General features: G+C 41.6%; 1 protein-coding gene across 8 annotated transcripts in view; it reads right to left on the reverse strand.

Annotated features, from left to right (window-relative positions):
* Window positions 1-26,124, reverse strand: part of FARP1 (FERM, ARH/RhoGEF and pleckstrin domain protein 1) — a 307,710-nt gene that overhangs the window by 42,461 nt on the left and 239,125 nt on the right. For 3 of the 8 annotated variants that reach the window (XM_075918778.1, XM_075918773.1, XM_075918774.1), the window contains exons 11-16: window positions 25,082-25,150; window positions 24,146-24,221; window positions 22,214-22,454; window positions 5,522-5,712; window positions 3,628-3,717; window positions 978-1,111 (exon numbers count right to left, since the gene is read on the reverse strand). In XM_075918778.1, coding sequence (XP_075774893.1) covers window positions 978-1,111; window positions 3,628-3,717; window positions 5,522-5,712; window positions 22,214-22,454; window positions 24,146-24,221; window positions 25,082-25,150 — 801 coding nt within the window. The remainder of the gene's footprint in view (window positions 1-977; window positions 1,112-3,627; window positions 3,718-5,521; window positions 5,713-22,213; window positions 22,455-24,145; window positions 24,222-25,081; window positions 25,151-26,124) is intronic. The other 5 variants (XM_075918777.1, XM_075918776.1, XM_075918780.1 and 2 more) reach the window with 5 other exon arrangements.

A 26,124-nucleotide genomic window follows, 5' to 3' on the forward strand; every position in this document is an offset into this window, starting at 1 on the left:
TAAAACACCTATCATTTGCTTGCACCCCACTTACAAAGCTATCTAAATCAATCTATATCAGTGTCTTGTCCTCTTTATTATTATCACTCTCCCATTATCTGTCATCTTCCAACTTATCAATTATGATTTTATGTTCCCTTCCAGGTCATTAACAAAAATGTTAAATAGCATAGGGGCAAGAACCAATCCTTTCAGGACTGCACTAGAAACATACCTCCCTCAATTATTCTGTTTACAGATATATTTTGAGACCTATCAGTTGGTCAATTTTTATCCAATTAATATATGCCATGTTCATAATTTTCTAGATTTTTAATCAAAATGTGTGCTGTATCAAATCAAATTTCTTGTAGAAATCTACGTATGTTACATCAACACAATTATCTTTGTCAAACAAACTTGGAATCTGATTTTTAAAAAGATATCTAGTTAGTTTGACATAATCTATTTTCCATAAACACATGTTGATTGGTATTCATTACATTACCCTCCGTTAATTCTTTATCAATTGAGTCCCCTATCAGCTATTCCATTATTTTGCCCAGAATCAATATCAGACTGACAGATTTGTAATTACCCACATCATCTTGTTCACCCTTTTTAATTATCACAGCATTAGCTTTCCTCCAGGTGCCTGGAACTTCCCAACCTAAGCCCATTCTGGCCCTGCTGATGTAAATTTTGTAGCTGCTCTTTGCCATCCTCTAGTTACTATTGGAATAGAAAAGTATCATCACAGGATAAGAAACTTTACTCGTTTTTATTACCTCATTTCAATATGGCTGTATTATATACTTTATTAACTGAATTAAAACAAAGCAGATTTTCTTTATACAGTCCATTAACAGCCAACATTTGTGATCCAGCCTAATGAATCAAGATAGTCAAGCCGTATGGAGCAAAAATTTACTGAAGTAGAACATGGAAATACTTAACTATAAGAACTAATAGCAATAAATAATGAATAACATTCTTACCAGAGAGCAAGTCTCTGCTCAATTTCCTTGAGAAAACTGGTGTGAAATTTGTGCAAAGGTTCAAAGTTGGAGAAGAGGAGATTTTTCAGTGTGTCTGGCATCCAGTCATCTTTACTCACTGTGCTCTGAAACCACTAGAAGGAAAGAACAAAGTGATAAAGGGGAAAGCTGAGAGCAGGGCCATTTACTCTTTGTGCAATTGCCTACAACCTGGCTGATCTCTAGAGTACAGCATGGCTCAGATTTTGGACAGCATTTATGAAAATACTTAAAGCTTATTGCAATTGATGAAATTTAAGCATATGCTGCCTAATTGGGCCTTATAAATGTAACACCTCCACCGTGGTAAAAGGAGTTATTTACAGGCAGTCCCCGACTTACGCGAATCCGACTTATGTCGGATCCGCACTTACGAACGGGGCTTTCTCGCCCCGGAGGTCGAGGTAGCGGATTGCTACCTGCGAGCTCCGGGGCGAGAAAGCCCCGTTTGTAAGCTGCTCCGGTGCCCCTGGTCTGCTGGAGACCGTCCTCAGCAGACCGGGGCACCGGGCGGGTTCCCGCGCTTCTGAGGCTTTGCTAGAGCAAAGCCTCAGAAGCGCGGGAACCCGCCGCGGCTGCGGCTTCAGTCCCGGTGCCTGCGGTCTGCTGGGGACGGGCGCTTCTGAGGCTTTGCTGCCGCTTCAGTCCCGGTGCCTGTGGTCTGCTGGGGACCGTCCCCAGCAGACCACAGGGACCGGGACTGAAGCTGCAGCCACGGTGGGGTCCCGCGCCTCTGAGACTTTGCCAGAGCAAAGCCTCAGAGGCGCGGCACCCCGCTGCCGCTGCGGCTCTGCTCCCGTGTCCCTGGTCTGCTGGGGGGGGGGGGGCGCAGCTAGTGTGCCCCCCCCCCCAGCAGACCAGGCTTTTGTTTTGGACCCTGGGGCAGAGCAGCTGGGGCGCTGCCGATTGGTCCTGCAGCGCCACTCTGGGCACTACTGGACCAACCCGGCAGCACCCCAGCTGCTCTGCCCCAGGCGTCCTGATTCAGCCGCTGCTAGTCAATTTCAGCAGTGGCTGAATCAGGACGCCTGGGGCAGAGCAGATGGGGTGCTGCTGGGTTGGTCCAGTAGCACCAAGGAGCGAGGAGCGGTGCTACTGGAGCAACCCAGCAGCACCCCAGCTGCTCTGCCCCAGGCGTCCCCAAGTCAGCCGCTGCTGAAACTGACCAGCGCTGACTACAGGAAGCCCGAGGCAGAGTTGCTCTGCCCCAGGCTTCCTGGAATCAGCCGCTGATCAGTTTCAGCAGCAGCTGACTTGGGGAGCTTGGGGTTCTTAAGTTGAATCTGTATGTAAGTCAGAACTGGCGGTCAGTTTCAGCAGCGGCTGAATCTGGACGCCAGTTCCGACTTACATACAGATTCAACTTAAGAACAAACCTACAGTCCCTATCTTGTACCTAACCCGGGGGCTGCCTGTACTTCCTTACAGTCAATCCACCAACTCAAGATATATACAGAATAAATGTACTGCAGAGATACTGTCCTCCTGGGGTCACAGTTCTATTTCCTTTCTATATTTGTCATAAAATTCCCTCAGAAATAGGAAGCCTCAAGATAAATACAAAAAAGTAACCTCCACGGAAGAATGAATTTTGCATACAGTTCAGCCACCGCGGATTCACTTACTTAATTGAACTGAAGTAGGAAACTTAATTCCAACCACTTAAACTAGTGTTACTATATAGTTTAGAAATGTGCATCTGTCTGTCCATCTGTGAGTCCATGTGTTCAAGAACTCCTTTTAAACAAGAGCAAGGGCCACCAAATTTGGAATGCAGCTTCCTGTTATCATAACTTAAAGCAAAGTCAGGGTTTGGTTGTGCCAGGACAGGGGATGTGTGTAGATTTGATCTGTTTCTTATCAAATAGAAAGGGAGTATTTCAGAGACTTAGTCTGTTTGTCTGTCTAGACTCAAGCCAAGGGACATTCACCCCCTCCCCCCCCCCCGGCTGTGCCCACTGCAGCTGTAGTGGCCATGGACAGACATTTCTCAGCTGACCCCAAGCTGCCCTAGAGCAATGATTTAAATGAAGAAAAACAAAACTTATTTGAGTTAAGGACATGAGCAATGTCGGGTAAAGCTTCTAGTTATGAAAATGTGAAAGTAGCTATTGCTAATGCCCCTCAATCAGGTTCACTGTGACTTACGGTTTCAAAATCTGACTTCTGACTTTGTTAGCCTGTAGCTTGATTTTTCAGGGATTCCAAAATCAATGAGGGGGAGCCAAAAAGTGCAGATGTGAAGTAGTTTATTTGTTTGAGATCTGTGTTGGTATCAGCATAGTATACGTAGCGCAGGATAAAGTCATACTATTTACATTTATAACAGTATCTTAGATCCACTAAAATTAATTCAGCTTTGACCTTTATCCCTTTGTGCTCTTGTATAAAGAGGCTGTCAAAGCAGCAATGTAAAAGGGGTTCCCCGAGTGGCATAGAGCCGTCCTACCCATTCTGTCCTCACCATCTCCACAGTGGCTCCCCTAGAGCTGTTGCAACAGCCTGTCAATTAGAGCAGCCTCCAAAATAGGACCAGTTTTAACTCCAAATAAAAATACCACAGCTGACTCCAGTAGCATATGTTTCATGAGTAATGCTAAAGTAAACATACTGATGTGATGACTTCAAGGTCCTTTAGGTAAGTTCGCTCTGTGGTGGACACTTCTTTAGCAATGAAGTAAGCTTTGTCAGTTGGAAATCTCTGTAAAATGCAAAAAATAAGAAGTTTTGATCTGCTTTTGGAGGCTAAGTCTCCAGTAGAAAAGAAACCCTCAGCAACAATGATAAGAACAATTACAAACTAATGACCCTTCCTTGTGTTTAATTAAACATAACAAACAACTTAATGAACAGACAGTGTAATCGGGGCGGCCAGTGCGTATAGGCCGACTCAGCCGTCACCAAGGGCACCATGTTAAATGGGGCGCCCAATGTTGATGTCACGTCATTGAGGGTTGTGGAGGCGGGGGCGCCAATCGCGCATTCCGCATGGGGCGCCGGCTGCCGGCAGCCTGCCTTGGGCCGCCCCTGCATGTAATCTGTGCTCACTTTTCAATACACATCTCTCCATGTGATAAACTTTTACCGCAGAATGGTCTCCAATTTGCCCAAGCTAGTTTCTCCAAAGGGATGGAATAGGTAGAGGATCACAGAGTCTGGGAGAGAAAAGGTCACAATATAGGCTTCAAACTTCAGAAATCTCTCTCCTCTGTAGGTCAGTATCAGTATTACACCAGGGAGAAGTTTAAGTGACTCGCCTTTACAGCTTGAGGGTCCAACATCTTCTTTCAAAATGGCCAAAGGGGCACAATTGGTACCTTCAGGCCTATTCTGCTTTCTTTGTGCTGGCTCAGGATATACAAAGGGAGAGGAAAACACCCCAAAATTCCTTGCTATGATGCTTCCCTCCCTCCAGCTGTTGGTTCAGCGGATGTGTCAGAGTCTGTGATGGACACTAGCTGACATACTCTATGCTCTGGCTTTCCCTAGCTGGTGTATCACTCCAAGGGAGCCACTGCCACCTGGCATTAGAGAGAGCAGTCTGAGGGTGCTCTAACTGGGACTGAGCATGGAAACAGGAAGAAGTGGATAGGTGTTCATTTTAGATGTTTCCTCTGGTGCCTCATATAACTGAGTGTAGAAGATGTTGTAACCTGGACAATCCCCTAGGCTCAAGTAGAATCAGCCAAGCTCCTTATTTTGCTATCTTGAGACTCTCACAGTCAGTCACCAGAGTTGCTCTACCAGCGGGGTCTAGCCCATGGCTAGGCCTCCTAGGCACTAGTGTAATACACATCACAATGTACCACCTTCCCCAGCAATGCATCAGGCAGCCAGAAGGGGAGCTGCTATGAAACTGCATCAAGGAAAAAAGAGCAGCAGCTCAGAACTGCTCTTGCTCTTCTTCCACAGCAGTTCTAACAGCTGTAGGAGAATTGGGGGGGGGGGGGAGGGGGGGGCGAGGAGGAGGAGGGGGGAGTGTGCAGGAGCCAAAGCGCATGGGGAGATGGCTTTTAAGCTGGCTTTCTGTGCATGCTGGTCCTGTGGAAACACTTGTCCCCTCACCCCCCACTGCCTGCCCCACATGAGCACCAACTCCGAGGATACACCTGCTCTCATCCCCACACTGTTGCCTATGTATCAGAGGCAGCAACATGAGGGGGAGCGGGACGAGGAGACTGTCATGGAGCAGCCTCTGTCCACAGGGAGGTTAGGGTCCCCGTGGACAAGACCTGTTGCCGCCCAACACTGCTGCCTCTGATACAGATGCAGCAGTGCAGGGTGGCAGGGGTTCCTCAGTAGTGGGGTCAGGAGCACCTTGGCTGCTGGCTCCACCCCCAGGGACCATTTTAGTAACTGTGTAACCATTAGTAATCATGTAGCCACAACAATTTTTAATAAAACACAAAATCTAACAGTCCTAAGATCTATAGAGATCAACCACATACCATGTTTTCAGCAAATAATACACCCAGGGAAGAAAAGGGCAAAGTCAACCACAATACCTTTCTCCTGACCTCTTCTTCCTCCTCAGTCCTGATACCCGACGGGTCGTTCAGCAATGGGCTGACCAGTGGAGATGACTGCTTGGCATCCGGGCTCAGGTTTGGAGATAATGACATATTTGCCACCACTGGTGCACCTTGAGAATTGATTGAGAGCTCTGAAAGGTGTGGGCTGCCAGTCAGAGAACCTGCTAAAGAAAAGACACAATAAAAATTGCAGTTAATACAAGGGCATCTCTCCAGGAATTTTATAAAAATGATCATAAATTATCATGTGGAAATTAGGCTAAAAGGCACAAGATCCCAGATCCTCACATGGTATAAATGGACATAGGTCACTGAAGTCAATGGAGTTGCAACTATTTATATCAACTGAAGATCTGCCCAGTGCTCTCTAAGTTAATAAAACAGGAAGAATTACAGCCACTATAAAACAAGAGCTCAAGGTACAAATAAGTCACTCACATAAGTTAATATTAAACATCAGACTCATGATGAGCTCAACACAGTACCCTACGCTATGAATGAGAATGCATAGAACAGATGAATGTTCTCAGCATTACAATTAGTTTAAAACACAATAAATAAGCCAAACGATGGCTATTGTTTTTCCTCCTACTACATAACTCCAAAACGCAAATGACCTAAAGTACTTCACTGGAAGCTGTGGGAAAGATATTAGTACAAGTATATCTAGAGGGAATCTAAGGAACTAAAGCGGTATTGTACTATGCAATGTCAATCACATCTAACATGAAGGGAGAAAACTACTAGCTATCCATTTCTACACACAGTAGAAGTACATATATTATTATACCTTGTAGAGTCATTCCAAGCTCCTCTGATTGTTTTGGATGGAAATGCTTGCGTTGCATTTACACAAAAAGGTATTACTTTTAACACACAAAGAATGACAATTTTGGTTGACCATACCCATAAAGCCCCATTACATTTTGTATAGTTAAAAAAAAAATCACTGAGATTTACACTTTCTTTAGGTTGAGATATACTGTTTGAACTTCTCTAGTCCAGCATCCTTGGGACTTGAACAGTGCTGAACCAGAGAATTTGCTGAACCATAGGGGATCAATACTGTCGAGAGGCATTACCAACACTTACACTGCTTATTAGACTCTTAGGGAATATGTAGAGGTAAATTAGAGCTAAACAACAGCACAGAACACTGAGAACCAGGACTGGTACTGTAAATAAACTTTATGAAACTGCAGGAACCATGTCACACTCTTGGAAAGTAGATAGCCAGCTAATTAAAATCATGCTGTACCACTGATGTTGCTGGACTAGAGAGATTCAATCTTTATTAGTATTGAAATTAGTGTTTTGTCTTGTGGAAGGCACCCAGATTACTGACACTGCAAATGAAACAGCTTGTCAAATGAACTTAGGCATGTTCCCAATTAAGCTAAGACATGCCATGAAAAGTCAAACATCTTAAAAACTATGTTGGATCTTTCAAAGCATGAAAAGTTTCATATTGTTCATGTTGTTACCTTAAAAACGTATGGAGAAACTAGCGAGCTATTGATTTCCATAGTTAACATATCGGCCAGAATTAAAGTAAATGTCTGCATATCCATGCATAAAGTCAAGGGCTTTTTATCACAAGCACTTTTCTGGAGTATATTATATAACTGTTAATCCCCATAACTACAACTCAACTCCAATAAATAATGGCATAAATACATAAAGCCAATAGGATGAGTGCAAAATATTTTGTGAAAGACCCCAGGTTTATGGCTAGCACAAATTTTTTTTTTTTTTTAATCCTGGAATGTTCATCTGTTTTAAGAAGAAAATCAATAAAATGTTGTTTGCTTAGACACCTATAACAATTATGTACCCTATTATAAAACAAAAAGACAAGGAATATTTGCCTGAAATAAAGTTTTTATACAGGCAGCCCCGGGTTACGTACAAGATAGGGACTGTAGGTTTGTTCTTAAGTTGAATTTGTATGTAAGTCGGAACTGGTACATATTGTAGGGGAAACTCTAGCCAAACATTTCTCCAGAGCTCAGTTTTATTCTCCGACACCTCACTTCCCTCAGTCCTTTATTCTCAAGCTGAGGTGTCTGCTGAGAAAAGCCGCTTCGCATCTCCCTGGTCTGCTGGGGGGGTGGGGGGGCTAGCTTCGCGTCTCCCTGGTCTGCTGGGGGGAAGCAGCTAGTGCAGGGTTGCCTCACCCCGTCTGTAAGTAGGGATCCGATGTAAGTCGGATCCATGTATCCCGGGGACTGTCTGTATTACTGTAACTATCAAGAAAGAATTTTCCATAGTTCCATGCTAAATCATTGCTCACTTAAATCTGAGAGAAAGGCCACAGGTTGTTACACAAATGTCAATTTTATTGACACTAGTACACAACTGCATACAAGGTTTCAAAAGAAATGGAATTCATCATATAGAAACAGTGAAAACAGATTAGTGGTGAGGTTGTAGGCTTAAAGTACTTTTCTACACTTTATGAAAAAAAACTAGGAAAAATGGTATCACTTCAAATGTGAGAAAACCAAGAAATTCAGGCACTCTGCCTGTCACATGACAGTGAATAAATCATTTGCACTCCTGTGAGAAACCTTAAGGTGTTTCATGGCAGAAATTGAGAGACATGAGGCCCTACTATTAACAGAGTAAATTTATGTCAATTTGACTGATGTGGTTCAAGCTGTAAAATATCTGATGAAGGAATTAACTGAAAAATGTTTCCCAGCTTACAATGTGGGGGCTCATATCTTATTATTATTATTGTTATTGATTTCCTCATGGAGCCCCACATTTAGCATATGCTCCATCAAGTGAGGCTTTCAAAAATATACTATTTATTTTAGACATCATTCCATCTGGCATTTTGCAGAAAAGTAAAATACTGCATTCTCATCCATGGGCTAGTAAGGACATTACTGAGAACCAAACTCAAGACCAAACACTACCATCCATAGTCAGGAGTGAATTTATGTTAATGGCTTCCCATTTTACACGTTGAATAACTACAGGTTAAAACTAGTCCGTAGGGAGTGCTTATGACAGGAAAGTGGCCCAAAACACTTAGTGATGCATTAACAGGTCTTGATTGGTACAAATACAATCTAAGCATAAGAACTAAAACTGGATTTTGCGTTTGTCAAAATAAGTAATTGACTTGCTCTACTGTGAGAAAGCAAACAGGGCAGGAAGAAATAAAAATGAAAGGTGTTGAAGCTCTGGGCACCATATTTCTCAATATTTGCAAAGTGAGCTTTAGAAAATGAGCCTAGGCTTATTGGATAGTTGAATCACTTGGCTAGTCACTTCCCTCCCACCCCCGCTGCCTCTGATACAGCAGCAAAGGGGGGAGCAGCAAGGGGTCAGCGGGGTACTACCTCTGGGCAGAAATGGAATGGAGCAGGAGCCAGTGCTGGGGGAAGCCAGCTTAAAAGCTGGTTCCCGCCAGCACTGTCTCCACAGGGGGACAGGGGAGGCAGAGGTGCAGTGGGAGAAATGGCACTAGGTTGCGCCAGGTCCTGACTGCTGCATCTCAGCCTTTTAAATATAGTAAGAGCTCATTTAGCTGATTTATCAAAATTTAATATCCCTATTAGAAATTTGAACTTTATAAATGAGAGACCATGTTAAATGCAATTATGCATGTGGGTCCTTCCTTTTCTCTCTTTCTGGTGTTTAGGTGTAAATACCCTATATTAGACCTAGGGTCTGCTCTCAACTTCTACTCTGAACTCTCACCAGACAAGGGTGAATCCAGATATGCTTTATTCTTGGACTACAAAACAAGTAAACAGGAGCAGAAGAGATAGGATCAAGGTTAATTAAATAGTACAAAAATTCCTCATATCCCATCCACTGAAGTTCTTTGATTAATGGAAAGTTAATTCTCTCTCAGCCACTTTGTATCAGTTATTAGAAATCAGGTGATGCTGGGTTGCAGCGCCATAGCCAAAATGTTTAGTATTAATTTTGTCATTGGTGCTCGTAATTTGGTGCATTTTAATTTTCTTAGACTAGGCTTCGGCTCATTCATCACATATATGTAACTACAGGGGTCAGTCATCCAAGTGTGGGTGTATTAGGTTAATCAAGAACGTTTCTGTGTTATCTAGAGCACAATTATCGTTACTAGGTCAGTAAACCCACAATTCAGGAGCGCATCCTATTCTGGACAGCACTTAAGCATGTGTTTAACTGCCAATATGGAAACTGACGAGTTCAGCAAGTGCTTAAATCCTTTTCTGAATCAGGGCCTAAGCAAGGTAGTGGCTAGTTAACCACTCCAACAATGAATGGGAATGCTCATTTCCTTTCAGAATTTTTACTATATGTCAGAACAGTCAGTCAATGCCATATATGTCTGGGTTGCTTTCTTAGTTGCATCAAGCAAGCTAAGTGCTGGGGTTGGTGAGAGGATTTCAGAATGAAAATAAGTATCAACTGAACGAGAATGAATAACTCATGAAAGGATACTAGGACTTTAAAGTCTCATGAAACGTACGGGAAAGGTGGCATAACGGGTTAATACCTTTATATATATACCTTACAAAAAACAAGTTAAAATATATCTTCCACACATGAAGCAAAATGGAGCCATTGGACACAGCCAAGAACTTTGTGGATATGCTACATGACCACTTCAGAACATACACCATTATGTGTCACTCTCCTCTTAAGGGAGGCATGTTTCAGGGATAGCAGGGACATAACAAGTCAGAGCTAGAGTACATTACTGCTACAGGAGTGGAGAAGGCTACCTACAATAGTTGGCAATTGTTAGAGCTCTCAATGTCCTTTTTATTAGGCCAGATATAATTTTTTTGAAGTAATCTACAAATATTCTTAAGCAGGCACGTATGATAAATACTTAGGAACACTTTCCCTCGTGAATTCTTAAGGATGAACATCTCAGGTCCACTACAGAGGAATATCTAGGGATTATAACTGTGTGTATTCCCTGTAGGGGCACAATGTGGGGTAAAAGACCTCTATGCCCATCTCCCCTTCCATGTCTGCACAACAGCCACCTACAGATTTAAATTTGAGACAAGATACTCCACTGTAACTTTGACAGAGCAATGCAAAGTCTTCTGTCAAATGTTAGAAATTTGTAAAAGAGGTGAATGGGATTTAACACATCTTGAAGCCACTCTTCCTTCACTTCCCAAAACTGGCAAACAAACTCATGCCATGCAGATTTCTGCATCTAATCTAGCAATGAATTAAAATGTTACTCCCAGCCATTACATGCTTTCTGTTTCCCAAGCAGAACTGGACTGGAATCTGGTTTATGCTCCTCCTTTGTATAATGAAGAAGATGTAAAATTATATAATGTAAAGATGTAAAATATGGAAAACACCAATGGAAATATTTTCTACTGAAAGGGATATAATGTAAAACATTACCAGATAAGCCAGCTTTGGAAAAGCTGCAACACTCAGTCTGACCCACCCCCTCAAAAGCACTGATAAAATTTATTTTATTTGTAAGGTTTATACTTTTTTATTACATAAAATGCATTCCAGTCAGAAAAATGACTGTCACAACACATGAAACATTGTTGAATTCCATATTTATTCTCTCCTAGCCTGATCTAGAAACCTACTGAAGGGGTGTGTGTGTGCATATCGCCTGAAATCTTAAAACCAAGCTGTTTTCTCTCTGGCCCTTATATCATTGCCAGTAATGAAGATTCTCTAACCATTTTGTTACTACTATAAAGGCAGAATGAAATCCAGCTCACTCTTCCACAACTATATAGGTTCTGCACTGCTAATCATAGTATAACCCTTTTGTTAATACTGTTAATTAAGTATTAATGGGTAATACTTAATACATGGAGAACAGATAGCTTAATCTAAGATGGATCAGTTTTGCTTATTCACTTAAGAACATACTGGGTCAGATCAAAGGTCCATCTAGCCCAGTGTCCTGTCTGCTGACAGTGGCCAATATCAGATGCCCCACACGATAGGTAATCACCACCTGATCCCTTTCCTGTCAACTTTTCTGACAATAGCAGTGCTTTAAATTGGAATGGCATTAAATATGGTTAAAATTTGTTCTAATATTAGCAGCTAAACAAGTTATGTTACTGCTGCTGAATTATCAAGACTTTGGATGAAGAACCATTCTGCTCTCATTAAGCCAAATAGCAAAACTCGAATGGACTTCAATGAAAGCAGGACCAACAGCAGTAGGATTGCCAGTGCATTGGGCTTACCCCTCTCTTTTGATTAATCGTACTTTTAAATACAATTTCTCACTTGAACACAGTTCCAAGTCATGAAAACGAAGCTATGCATTAATCAGAGGCTCATCTGCAAACAACCCAGAATTTAATAGCAATGTATTTGGAGAAGGAATAAGCAGAAGATTTTAGAAAGCATGATGATGTCACTGAAAAATGAAGATGGGGAAAAAATGTCTTCAATTTAACAGCTGCAAAATGTATGCTCATAGCAGCAGTAGGAGTGAATAATTTGGGTGAACAGTACATCAAACAAAAACACAAGTTATCTTGTATTAGGACAAAGCTCCAGCCAACAGCTGGACAGGACAGTTAAACCAGTGACAGTTTTACAGCAAGATACTGGTTAGAATGAGTAAAGCCTTTGGTAAAGGTAACAAAACAAAACAAAAAAACAAAAAATTAATAATCATGCATACACAGTTAAATGAGTTTAGCTTGACATGCTTATATAGTCATCAAGCTTGGTATTGGTTTAGTAGCCAGCAACCCCTCCAGTTGGTATATATCCATGCTTTATTGGTATATTGTAGTGTTAGACAGTTGTGAGTGTGAAATCAGACAGTAACTGCTGCTGCTGGCCTACATCAGGGTATTCTCAAATCTTACACACAAAGAATAAACATTACAAACTGGTGGAAATACAGAATTAGGAGACATTCCTCTTTCCTGGCTTTTATCTTTCCATTTTTGCACAAAAGACAGAATAGAACCATTTGTATAAAATCTCCTTCTGTACACTTACATATAAAAGTTTAGCTTTTAAAATATGCATAGGAAACAATTCTAAAATATACCTAACTACACATTTTACTGCATCCACCCCATATAAGCTCATGCCACAGATACTGTCCAATTCAACAAGACATCTCCTCAAGACTACAGTGATCCTGCTTAAAAGCGATTGAATATTGACTTGATCATTCTCAGTGCAGCCTTCATTAAAAAATGAAGGGCAGACCAGATCTGTGTGCTCAACATGACCCAGGTACTCACAGTGAAGGTCACCTGTCCCCTCCACTTATTTGTTCTCTAATGTGGTGTGGTTTTCTATTCTTGAAAGCTCACAACCCAGGAATCTTGCATTGTCCAATTGTGAAATGAAGAATGCTCTAAGAGAACAGGATCACTGTAATAGAGGAAATAAGTATTCCCAGTACAAATAGGTATTTCTGCAGAAAAAGGACATTTAGACAGTGCCTCAAACAATGCAAAGAACAGAAGATACACCATGCTTTGAGGATAAAGACAGAACATTGAAAAGGCTTCCCCCCCCCAAAGAGGTACATGCTGACAAAACAGTGCATAGAATGAAACAAAAAATGTTTCTCTTCAAACATTATTAAACAAATGACAAAAATGAGAATGAAGTCCCCAGCAATTTTTGATTTAAAACATTCATTTTGTCTAGTAAGACTTTTCTTTGAAAAGATACATACAGAAATCAGGAAAGGGTTGGATGAGTGAAATATTGTCAAGCTTGTGAATTTTTGTTAGTGGTTCCAGTCAATTTCTCAGCAGGAAAGATAAAAAAATAAGGAATTCAGCTAATCAAAGATTTTAAGTGCTTACTGGAAAAGCAATAGGTTTTGAGCTCCAACATTCACTGAACTAAGACAGACCTACCTTTGATCTCCCCATAAATCATCTCAAGCAAAATGGCAATCGCGCTGTTCTTACAAGCAACATTAGAAGTGTTTGAAAGGAAACTGCTAACCTGGTTTAACAAGACAGAAAGCTTGTGTCTTGCCTTGTGAAAGTATTCATGTGCCATCATCTCTTCATGCTTGATCAATGACAGTTTGAATATTACTAGTTACAGAGCTAGTTTTTGCCAGTGTGAGCTTTGATATTTTTACTGGTCTTAGGGAATCCAAATGCAGGACAATGTAGCACTTTAAAGACTAACAAGATGGTTTTATTAGATGATGAGCTTTCGTGGGCCAGACCCACTTCCTCAGATCAAATAGTAGTACTTTAAAAAAAAATCTATTCCCCTCTAGTTCAAAACAACCATTGTTGAAGAATTTACTATCATATTATATTTTTAAGCACCTATTTTTTTCCTTCTAGTGTAACAACAACCACCACCACTTTATTTACATTTGTACCTGTTGAAATCACAACCATGAATACCCACCTCAGCTAGGCCAAAAGGGCTTCTCAAACTTCATAAAATTAGAAAGTGCTGACTGCTTTTAATAATTAAAAAAGCATTCACCACCACCCCACACTCACATACATAACCCCACATGATTTGCAGAAGAGAACTAGGAACAGGAGAGGGAATAATAAAACACACCTAAGCATTGCTTTGTTATTAACCTAAACTAAATGCCATGTATATCATGACTTGGATTTTTAAGCAGAAATTCCACTTTTAAAAACAAATCAATGGCACAATATAGTTCTGCAGTAGGAAAGGAAATTGCAGATGCCTTTGTTCATGGCCCATGGAGCGTGCATAGACCCAGTGTCTCTAATGGGGGCAGGAGGGCCTGATGGGAAGGGAGGGGGCCTGACTGAAGTCCAAGTGGAAGAAGAGAGACTGTTGTGCCCAGCACTAACAGGCCACAAAGGTTAATAGCGCTAGGCCCCTGCCCTCTACTTGTGCCAGCTCTTGCCCCATCACACTGGGGCTGAAGGAGAACATGTCCGGAGATCTCTGAATGTCACAGAATCTGTGACTTCCATGAGCTCCGTGACAATCTTATCCTCAACCATCTTCAAGAAACTGAACCAATGGAGAAGTGGCATGTTCTTCTGTAACCACCTTTAATATTCTTGCCAAGCAACAGAATGACATCATCAGTGTCAACAGGCTCTCTCAGCGAAGTGAAAGCGGCCAAAGAGAGGGGATTAGGCGAGCGTAGTGAGCACAGGGCACAGTCCCTTCATATTCTTTTAAAAGAGGAACATACCAAAAAAGTAGATATGACCATTTTAATGTATGTATATCTGAGCACAGTACCTTCTTCCTTTGCATTCATTCCTTATTTCAGCCAGTAATTACAACCTTACTGGTTTAAGTGGGACTGGTGTAGTACATAGGCATTGGCCTTGTCCCCTTCCTAAGGGTGTCAACCACTGTGATTACTGCATATGGAGCAGAGAATCCAGAGAACAATGGAAATAGTAACCAAATTTGCTATGTTGTGAAATAATTTTTAAGTATCACTATGATGTCCAGAGTTGTTCAATTGTGGATTTTAAATAGCTGGTTGGGCTTGCTACTGATGAAAAGGCCTACATATGAGCTAGACAATAGTAGTAGTAGAAGCATTTGTTGAAAAAAATGTCTGATAGTATCCTTTTTTTGCGTTGAAGAATTGTCTTTCAAAAAGGTCACAATCTGCAAAAATTCGTTAGTCCTAGCTGCTCAACAAGTAGTTTATCCTGAGCAGATTTGGGCCTATGAGTTTTTGTAATTGTTAGTCAGCTCTCTGCTAAAAGTCTGATGTTCAGAATTCTGGTTATCTCAGTCACCCTTTACAGTCTGTTCCCTGATTCCATGTCCTATCCTTTATATGTAAGAGAACTGCCTGAAGAATCTTTGGGATGGTTGACTCTCTCAGGGAAAAAATGGGAAATGCTTTACAGAGACACAAATTGGAAGTCAGAAAAAGGCTAGAATCAGTTAATGTTGAAAATATTTGTTCATCTTCTTTTGATTGTGCAGGGGAGGGTTATTTAAGTCTTGTTCCAAGAAATGACTTTATATTTAACTGTATGCAGGAACCACAAAATTTAAAATTGAGGGAAAGCGAGATCAACAGAAATCAGATTGTACAGATGTCTAGCAGATTTTACATTCAATTTTCTCTTATCACTTTTCCACCAAGAAAATGCATATATAAATGGGGAGACCAAACAAGCCCTTGCAGCATAAACACTATTGCTCCACCAGCACAAATATGATTGCTCGCACAATGAAAGTTGCTCCTCAAACATGAGGGCAAAGAAACACTCACCGCTCACATGAATGCTCTTGATAAAAGGATCCAGAGCAGTCAGGTCAAATCATGAATCATATTTAGTGAACTAATTGACAAACAGCTTTTCTCACTTTTCATTTGTTTCTAACAGTTATATCCTAATTGCATAGCCTCTCTAAGTTAGCAGAAACATTATAAATATGGCTGCATTTCTTGAGTTACGAAAATGTTACTTCTCATATTGGTTATCATGAGTCAATTTTCCATCTGATGCTAGTTCACATAAAACAAGTACAGGCAGTTCCCGAGTTACGCGGATCCGACTTATGTCGGATCCGCAGTTACGAACGGGGTTTGCTCCGCGTCTCCCTGGTCTGCTGGAGACCAGCAGACCAGGGAGACGGGGAGCAAAGCCTCTGAGGATGCCGGCAGCGGGACAGCCGCGGCGAGTCTGGGCTGTCCACTGCCTGCGTGCTCCCCGGCTTTGCTCCTCGTCTCCCTGGTCTGCTGAAGACCAGCAGACCAGGGAGACGCGGAGCAAAGCCGCGGAGGACCCAGGCGGCGGGACCACGGTGTATCTCGGTACGCTGCTCGCGTCTCCCTGCTCTCCTGGGGGGGAGAGGGCGCGCAGCTAGTACGCCCCCCCCCCCCCCAGCAGACCAGGCTTTTCTCCAGACGCCTGTGGTAGAGTAGCTGGGGTGCTGCTGGTTGGTCCCACAGCACCGCTCTGGGCGCTACTGGACCAACCCGGCAGAGCCCCAGCTGCTCTGCCCCAGGCGTCCTGATTCAGCCGCTGCTGGTCAGTTTCAGCAGCGGCTGAATCAGGACGCCTGGGGCAGAGCAGATGGGGTGCTGCTGGGTTGGTCCAGTATCGCCGAGGAGCGGCGCTACTGGAGCAACTCAGCAGCAACCCAGCTGCTCTGCCCCAGGCGTCCCCAAGTCAGCCGCTGCTGAAACTGACCAGCGCTGACTACAGGAAGCCCGAGGCAGAGTTGCTCTGCCCCGGGCTTCCTGGAATCAGCCGCTGATCAGTTTCAGCAGCAGCTGACTTGGGGACGCCTGGGGTTCTTAAGTTGAATCTGTACGGAACTGGCGTCCAGATTCAGTCTGTTGAAACTGATCAGAGGCTGATTCCAGGAAGCCCGGGGCAGAGCAACTCTGCCTCGGGCTTCCTGTAGTCAGCCGCTAGTCAGTTTCAGCAGCGGCTGAATCTGGACACCAGTTCCGACTTACATACAGATTCAACTTAAGAACAAACCTACAGTCCCTATCTTGTACGTAACCCGGGGACTGCCTGTACAGGCAAAAAACAATCGTTTTAGTCAGCCATATGTTAACCTTTTTCATTTGTATGAAATACAATTAGGGATTTAATAAATTTCCTTTGCAACTTATATTTGATATATATCATAATGTTGAATGTGACAAACTTTAGACAGAAATGTACACTATGCTGGATGAGATGCAGCAAAAGTAGCCATCTTTGACACGAGTGTGGAATTTGATAGCATTATTTCATTTCAGGAGATTATTCTGAGAGAATGAGTCATTCTGCAGTGTATTAGGAATACAGATTTGCTAGTTGCAGAATGTCAGATACCATCAACCTGACTGTCCAGCTCTTGGTATGTCTACACTGGAACCAGACGCGCCAATTCAGCCTGAGAAGATATTCCAGTGCAAGCTCTGATCCACCTAGTGTGCTAAAAAGAACAGCATAACCATAGCCACAGGAATGATGAAACAGATTAGCAGTCCCATATCGAGGGTCTCAGAAGTGATCATACAGGTGGCTTGTTCATCCCACTGTCTGCATTGCTGTTTTTAACCCTACTGCTATCACAGCTAGAGGGTGTATGTGTACCTATGCTGAAAACAGCACCGCTGGCTCCAGTGAAGCCAGTCTCACAATCCCTCCAGTTACCCAGAGCTCAGTGTTATCCTGAGCAAAATCATGGCTCCAATTTGTTATATTAAAATTAGCCAAAAGACACCCAGGACTTCTAGGTAACCTAAGAAAAAAGTATCCCCAACAATAAGCAGTATGCAGGAGAAATGGAAGAGGGCATTTCCCAAAAAGAGTTACTGGATAGCTGTGTGGAGTCCAGTCCTTGGAGCAGCAGACTAGTAGACAGAACTCTTCAATTCTATTCTCAACTCTGCCACTATCTCTGAGTCCCTCTATTTACAATGCTCACTGGGTAAATCACTGAATCCCTCTGTACTCCAGTTTCCCCATCTGTGAAGTTTGCTTGATATTCCTGGGGCTGTCCTGAGGCTTCATTAATTCTTGTGAATACAGCTCAAAGTTATAGAAGTGGGACGTTTAAGTATTATGGTATCATGCTAATATGGCTCCTGAACCACTGAGGTCTAAGTCACTGAATTAAGCCATTTACTGTGACTACAAACAACATATACAATGGCATTAGGCCAGAGGAATACTCACAGGGCCGATAGCTGACTTGAAGATTAACCAAAATGTCACATGATTGATAATGACCATTATGTTTCTCAACTTTCACATTTTGGCAGATGAACAAGAGTTTATATCAATTTCATTGCAATCTTCAGCCTCTTTCCCTCGTCTCAACCTACTACTCTTTTCCCCCAAGGTTCCTCTGCATTGGTCCCACAGAAACAATTGGCAGCTAAATTTTGATGGACCTGGCTTTATATGGTAATGATCACTTGGACTGCTGTTTAAATTCTTGGCAAATCACCTCATATAAGCTATGTACTTGAAGGAAAAAGTTGGCCCATACATAGTTTTTAATTAAATGCTTGTCTAATGTTATTAAACTGCATATCATTGGCATATAAATGACTGCTACAGAGTGAATCATTTTAGATTAAATGATTGCCTATAGAATTAATTGAACCTAGCTCTTCAAATTGAAATAATTTGTAGTGTATAGGCTTTAAAGACGAAATACAGAGTACTGTCAGATGAAAGGAAACCATTGAAAGAGAAATTTTGTACTCGATATTGTTTGGAACAATATAAAAAGGAAAAGGTGAAGAAAAACGCAGATATATTTCATTAACTACTGACCTAGTTCTTAAATTCTCAGCATTTCTAGTCTACTACAGCTACATTCACAATTACGATGTCAAATGACATATCCATTTTCTTTGTAGAAATAACAAGATAGGAAAAGTGGCCATTAAGGTCATATTTAGGGTAGAAAATGGTGTATGTGTAGCCAACATTACCTGTCGTAGTAATGGACCCCGCCTGACTAACTATACCTGTAAGATCTGATTTTTGCTTACCTCCAAACACCACGAAATCTAACAACTATTTATAAATACGGAAACCAGTTGCAACTCCATCTTGGAAGTACATTATTGATCTTTAGACTTGGGGCTATCAAAGCAACTAATGCATGTCCAATTTGCTATTATTCTACTGTATAGTAAAAAATAGTAAAAATGCCAACAAAAGACTCATATGCACACGCTATCTACGCCGACACAATTTTCTACATTGAGCTTCATCTACCTACATTACATCTTCAAATGCAAAAGTTGAAGGCAGTCAATTTACAGCTATTCTAAGTCCAAAATAGAGACAACTTTCTTTAAAGAGGATATATAAGCAAGTTTTCCCCTCAATATAGTTAGTCTGAAGTTTCCAGATTCAAATCTTTAACTGAAGATTAGGAATAATCACTTGATGCTATCTGCTAATGTCACGGTCTAAAAAATTTGCTTCAACTTCATTTGTGTCTAAATCTAAGGTATCTATTACTAAAAAAAGAATCAATCAACTAAAGAATCTAGACAGATTAAAAATCATTTACACATGGCTACAATCTACTGCAAGAAAAGGTGGAATACATTTCTTCACAGTTGTAAATTGATACCTATTAAAATACCTTTCACTCATACTAAATACTTGTTAAAATGTGTTTTGATCAAGGCATTAGAAAAATTATAAAATCTTTTCCTATTTTCATAAAAATTGAAAACTAACAAGATTCTGAAATTAACTTCCTATATTAAAAAACCTTGACTTATCAGTATTCATGTGGGTGCATAAATATTTGTGAATCATCACATGCTTCAGCTGAAAATGTTGTTCTTCATTTAGTTCTGCCAAACTGAATTTATTTATTTCCCACCTCTCACAAGAACATTTAATGATAAAAGTAAGGCAACTGGTAGAAGAGTGAAGAGCATATCCTGTCTCATGAGAGTAATTATCTCAGGGTAGCTGCTGTGTAACGCACGTCTTTTCAAAATCTTCTTTGTTTTCCAAGAGCCACCAATTTATTGTTTTAGGATAGATACTTAAGATCTAAAATGGTTTAATCTGTGAAACAGAAGTTTTCACAGACATATCCTCTCTCTGTGCACATAATAAATGCTGCTACTCTATGTGCAGTACAACAGATTTGAAGGCATTCAGTTGGTGGGAGAAGGAGGCTGGTTCCACGGAGATAAAATTTTTTGGTCCCTAACACAGAATAAAAAATTGACGAGAGGTATTACCACACACTACAAATAATTAAGCCACCACAAAATAACTAGATGCTGCTCTGATTAATGTTTGTTATCTGCTCATAGAAAAAATGCTGATAAAATAAAAGTAACAAGAAATGCAAACAGTACTATAAATATGCTTTATAATACGCTAGTGAAGACATGATTGTTGCCTTTCAGAAAAGGCAATCCATGCCACACCTAATCAGCACCACTTTCATCATTCTTCAACTAAATCACATCTTTAGTTTCTTCCTCTATCTTTCAGGAGGAGGAGGAGCAGAAGGAATTATAGAGTCTATGTCTTTAGACATGACAAACTGTATAGCCCACTGAATAAAAAGCCAGTGCTGCTAGAGTCCTTGGTTCTTGAATAATTTGTACCCTTACCTCATCAATTCAAATGTGTTAGAAGATCAGCAAACCAAGTAATTCTTGCTATAAAAAGGGACTTGTTAACCTTGTTCAAGGTTTCACTAAGACTTGATTCTAAATATCCAAGTTTTCTGCATTTGACTGTAAATTAAACTTTATCCCTAACTGTACAAGGCACTGAAGAGCAGCTCTCCTTTTATGGGAGAAAAAATAATTATTTGACTAGTATAAAAGAGCACAGTGCACCTACTGCGATTTCATTTGCATTTTTTCAAAATGAGCAGTTAATTTCACAGAAACCACCATACCTACCTACATGTGCCTTAATATAAACAGTAAAGTGTACACTTTCTAGATAATTATAACACACCACAATGATAACCAAATTAGTAATGGTTCTTCTCCTTCAGCCCTTCAGAGAAAATACAACATTGTTGTCAGGCTTCCACTGCAACCTATTCTTATTACTACACTTTTTGCATCTCTTCCCTCCTTCTAAACAGTATGCTTAGTGTATCTGTACAAAATTCTTATCAGCAGCCCCCTGGAGACAAGATCTATCTCGGAAGTAACCACAGTATAAATGGTCTCGGACTAAACGCGGAACTTGAGCTCAGGTTCCTAGCAACTAAAGACATGCACACTGTCTTCCTCACCCAGGCCAACAGACACATCTTCCTCTACCTCTTCATTTAGTTGAAGGCTGCCAAAGGAGTACTTATGTCTAGGTATAGGGGAGGAACTCAGCACTATGGGATTGCCATACACAAGAGGGTGGGTAAATGGGTTAACTATTTCTGAGTCTGAATCACTAGACTCTGTTCCACTGCTGGTGGAGCCCTCCATCATGTGGATGGCAGACCTATGATCCATCATGCCACTGGCATATAACGACTGCATGCCTGGGCTTTGCTTTGACTGTCCGGTAGCTGACACCCCATTGGCCATCATTTTGCCTTCTGAAGGAACTGTTTTAACAAGCCCCCCTTTACAACGTCTCTCTGATCTGTATTCCTGACCCGGCGTCGAGGACACCTGGCTCAGGATAAATGGGTCTGTTTCTGACTTATTACGGACATTTTGGATTTTCTGCAAATGAGGCCTTCGCAAGCCTGGAGAACATTTGCTGTATCCAGGACAGCTACAGGGATGAGTATCTTCCTCCTCACTCCTAGCCCGGCACTCATAGCCATTTTCTGAGACATAGCCCTGAGAGCCAGTTCTATTCAAACTCATGTTAGGACTTGACCCTTTGCTACTGGGTGGCAAGGGAGTGGCCAATGGACTACGGCTGTCAGGGCCCCTAAACAGTTCATCAACCAGTGAGCTGTGCCGTAGCATTCTGGTGCTCCCACCAACATAGAAGGACATACTAGCTGGGTTGTCATCAATAGACTCTTCAGTGATATGTTGGGAAGTCTTTAGAGAGTCTGAGGAATCCCTGTATCTAGTCCTATTACGATTTTCATCTCTACAGAGAATATAGGCACCACTGGTCAAATCACCCTCATAATTGTCATTTGTTTGGGAATGGGACCAGGTTATTTGTCCTCTGAGAAGGTCATACTCGCTATCTACGTCACTGCAGTCAATGAAAGGAATTGAGGTGCTGCTGCCACAAGCAGCCCTGGATGCTGGACCTGTGCTTGGTTGTTGCGACTGAGATCTATTCTGCTGTGTCCTATCCTTAGAGACCTCCTCTTCTTCCTCCATTGTCGCCATCACCACTCCATCCACCTTCCCACCTTCCTTAGGGCTCTTCTTCAGGGAAGGGCTCTTGCGCTGTCCAATATCTTCCATTGAAGCTTTCAGTTCCTTCCCTTGTCGGCAGCTCTGCACCACTGGGGAATCAGCATTATCTCCAAATGTAAAGCTACAGCTCTGGGAAGAGAAAGACAGAAGAGAGGAGAAAAGAGAGGAGATCGTTAAGAAGGAAAAATATTTCAGTGTCTGCTCATGACGGAGCGCTGGAATTATGCCCTATTAACTTATAGTTGCCATGCACGAGTCTACTGACAACAGAGCTAGTACAGAAGCTTCTGAGCATGATGGTGGACCAGGAAAGAAAAACGTAAGAACGGCCATACTGGGTCAGACCAAACGACCACTTAGCTCAGTATCCTGTCTTCCAACAGTGGCCAATGCCAGCTGCCCCAGAATGAACGAACAGAACAGGTAATCATCAAGTGATTCCCTCCCGTTTCACTCATTCATAGCATCTGACAAACAAATGTTAGGGACACCATTCCTACCAATCCTGGCTAATAGCCATTGATGGACCTAACCTCCATGAATGTATCTAGTTTTCTTTAACCCTGTTGAAGTTCTGGTCTTCACAATGTCATCTGGCATGGAGTTCCACAGGTTGACGGTGCATTGTGCAAAGTATTGTGTGAACACAAGCTAAGCATTGGAGAAAAAGGAAATAAACATGCAGACATTTTTAACCAGCGTTGGACAAACACCGATGTGCGTGCACTGCTTACTGAAGCGAGAACTGCAAGGGAGATGAATATAAAAAAATGCATATTCAGTGCAGCCCAACTGCATACAAGAATAAAATTGTCAGCATAGGTTCGTGGGCAACTACACATTCAGCTGGGGGAGTAGCCCTAGCCACAGGACTGTCTTCACTTCATGCAGTACCACTAGCCACAGGACTGTCTTCACTTCATGCAGGTGTGTCAATCCACACACAGTGCTCTGCTTCCCCTGTCTGATCTTGTGTTAAAAATATTAAGTTTAACTTTTGAATGGATTACAAATTGTAGCTTTCCAGAGACTATTGAAAGAGCTGGCAATTATGGCATGATTCTATAGGTTCCAAAGGTTGTTCAGGCAAATGTCTGTGGGCCACTTTAAATATATTAACCAGGCAGTTCGCACCTTCCACTTCTGCTTTGAACAGCAGCAATTTACTGTTAACAGAAACAGAACTAATGCTCGAGAGCTACCAAGGATGAGAATGTAAAAGTTCTTAACTGAAATGCCTCTCAGGTCAACACAAGAAAACTTCTTGTCAAAGACAAATGAAATGCCACTATCCCTGGAACTCTGGAAAAACCTAATTCCATCACTCTGGCCAATTATGAGCAGTAATCTCTGAACATGACAAGGGTTTCTTGCTTTTTTGGCAAGTGTACCAATTGACCAGTCTGTAAGCTCAACTGTGCCAGGTAGTCCCTACTGCCTGTGCCTTCCCATCCTTTCTGTGCGTCCTAACTCACAGTGGGGCTGCTCCAAACACATCATCTGCAGACCTTTTAGCATTCTTGCACTGTAGGTTAAATTTACTCAGAACTGAATAGTAAATAAGCAGCAGATGCATGTACAATGGACCAGCCATGATGGAAAGTGAGAATTATAGATTTTGAGTTACAAAACCCCCAAGTGTTAGAATGTAGAGACCTCACAGTGATTTGGAATCAACATACCAGGGTATTTTAATCTTTAAAATGCGTTATATAGAAGGAAAAGAATGCACATGTAGTTTTACATTGAACTCCTCTAATAGGCAATTCAACAAGAAATGCTTAAAGCATATCATACTGGGTTTCATCAACATTACTGACTTGTTTTGGCACCTCTGAATGTTGTTCTGAAGGCTGTACAGTCAGACTCCTGATGGAACGAATCTTGCTGTGTTTCCTGAGAGAAATCACATTAACAAGTTAAAACCATATAACATTTTTCATGAATAATCAGCAGCAGTCACTTCCTTAACAAACAAAAGCACCAAACATCAGCTTTATAAATGTTTGCCTTGAAACGGATTCGCATTAATTCTTTTTGTAAAATTTAAATGGAGTATGTTTTATATAAACACCATAAAAGAGAATGTAAGGCACTGAAGCAGAAATCTTCCATTACCAGGACATGAGTCATAACACAAACTGGTGCCAGGTTCATTGTACACTTCAGTAGTGACTTTAAACTCACCATGACTCAGAATAATTCAGAGCAAATTGGCACTACAAAGTTGGAAGCCTTCCACTGACAGCTTTCAATTAACAACCACTGGTTAGTTGTGCCAATTAACATTACTTATCTCCCTAATACTCAGGTGTAAATTATTGTTGAAAAAAATCAAATCATTTTCTATTTATGTAGATTAATCATATCCCAAACTAAAGGGCTTAATAGTCAATGAGCCTGAGGGGAAGTTATCTGCCAGTGGGAAACATGGGACAAGCAGTGCTGAAAAGAATCTAATCTATTAACTGAGTTACAAGCCCATAGCAACTACAGCACTTTGATCAGGTATCACAGGCCTGGATGGAGGCTGGTTTGGCCCCTAGTTTAATTTAGAGGAACCTCAGGGTTGCCTGAGCTTGTGCCCGATGATAACTAATCCCTTGGGGCCACCTTGCCAGTGACAGATTGATGAAGCAATGTAAAGAGGATTTTGCATAGGCCAAAGCCAGGGCCCAGCAGTAGAATTAACTGGTAAACACTAATGGTTCCAAATTCTAATTTGAAAAATTTAGATCAGCTCAGGAAACTCTCACCTTTCAAACTGCACTTTCTTGTGTCCTCCTTCTTTAACATAGTCAAGAACCTGCTTCTGAGTCCGGCCACTGGAACAAAACCACACTTAAGTCAACAGTCTTTGGTATTACATTTGTTATTTGTTTATTACAAATAATGAGAGCAGATTTACTATGTGGTTTTTTATTTCTATGGCACAAAGTGATGTACCATCTTTTGTACTGTAAATGCACTGCAAGGAATTTGATTTAACCATATACTGCAGAGGTCAGCAACCTGTGGCTCTCAGTCCATCAGGTAATCCTCTGGCAAGCTGCGACACATATTGCTGACATTGATTTTCTGCAGGCATGGCCACCCCAAAGCTCTCAGTAGTCACAATTCACTGTTCCCAGACAATGGGAGTTATGGGACCTGGTATAGGCAGCAGGGACATGCCAGCCGCTGCTTCCCACAACTCCCACTGTCTGGGAATGGTGTACTGTGGCCACTAGAAGCTGCAAGGGATCATGCCTGCAGATGGTCAACATCAGCAAAACATCTCTCAGCCCGCCAATGGATTACTCTGATGGACCAAGAGCCAAAGTTGCTGGCCCCTGATATAGTCAGTGATAAGCCATTTCATGCATTCCATCGCCCCACCTAATAACTTTGGGGGTGCACTTTAAATGCAGGCATGCTGGTATGCAGTTTTAGACACTGTATCCTATGAATTCATAGTCGACCATATACACAACTATTTCCACTAGACGCATTAACTCAGATTTCAGAAAAGAATGACAGATTTCATTGTACATCTGTGGATAAAATAAACTTGCTTTTTTTTGGCCAAGAAAATACATTCAGAAAGATAAAACACAGACCTTTTTACCACTGTCTAAATTCAATTGTGCCCCCTTTATGCTGAATCATGTTACTGGGAAATTACCAAAGATATTTCAACTCTCCTCTATGAAAAAGTGTTTCTGAACCATTTCTGCAAGTTAAATTTGAGTCTTCCCTCTATTACTGCTGTCAATAAACATTGTTATTGAATGGAAAATAGTGGAAATGCATTTCAGGC

Source organism: Pelodiscus sinensis, chromosome 1, assembly GCF_049634645.1.
Source record: "Pelodiscus sinensis isolate JC-2024 chromosome 1, ASM4963464v1, whole genome shotgun sequence".
Taxonomy (NCBI): domain Eukaryota; kingdom Metazoa; phylum Chordata; order Testudines; family Trionychidae; genus Pelodiscus; species Pelodiscus sinensis.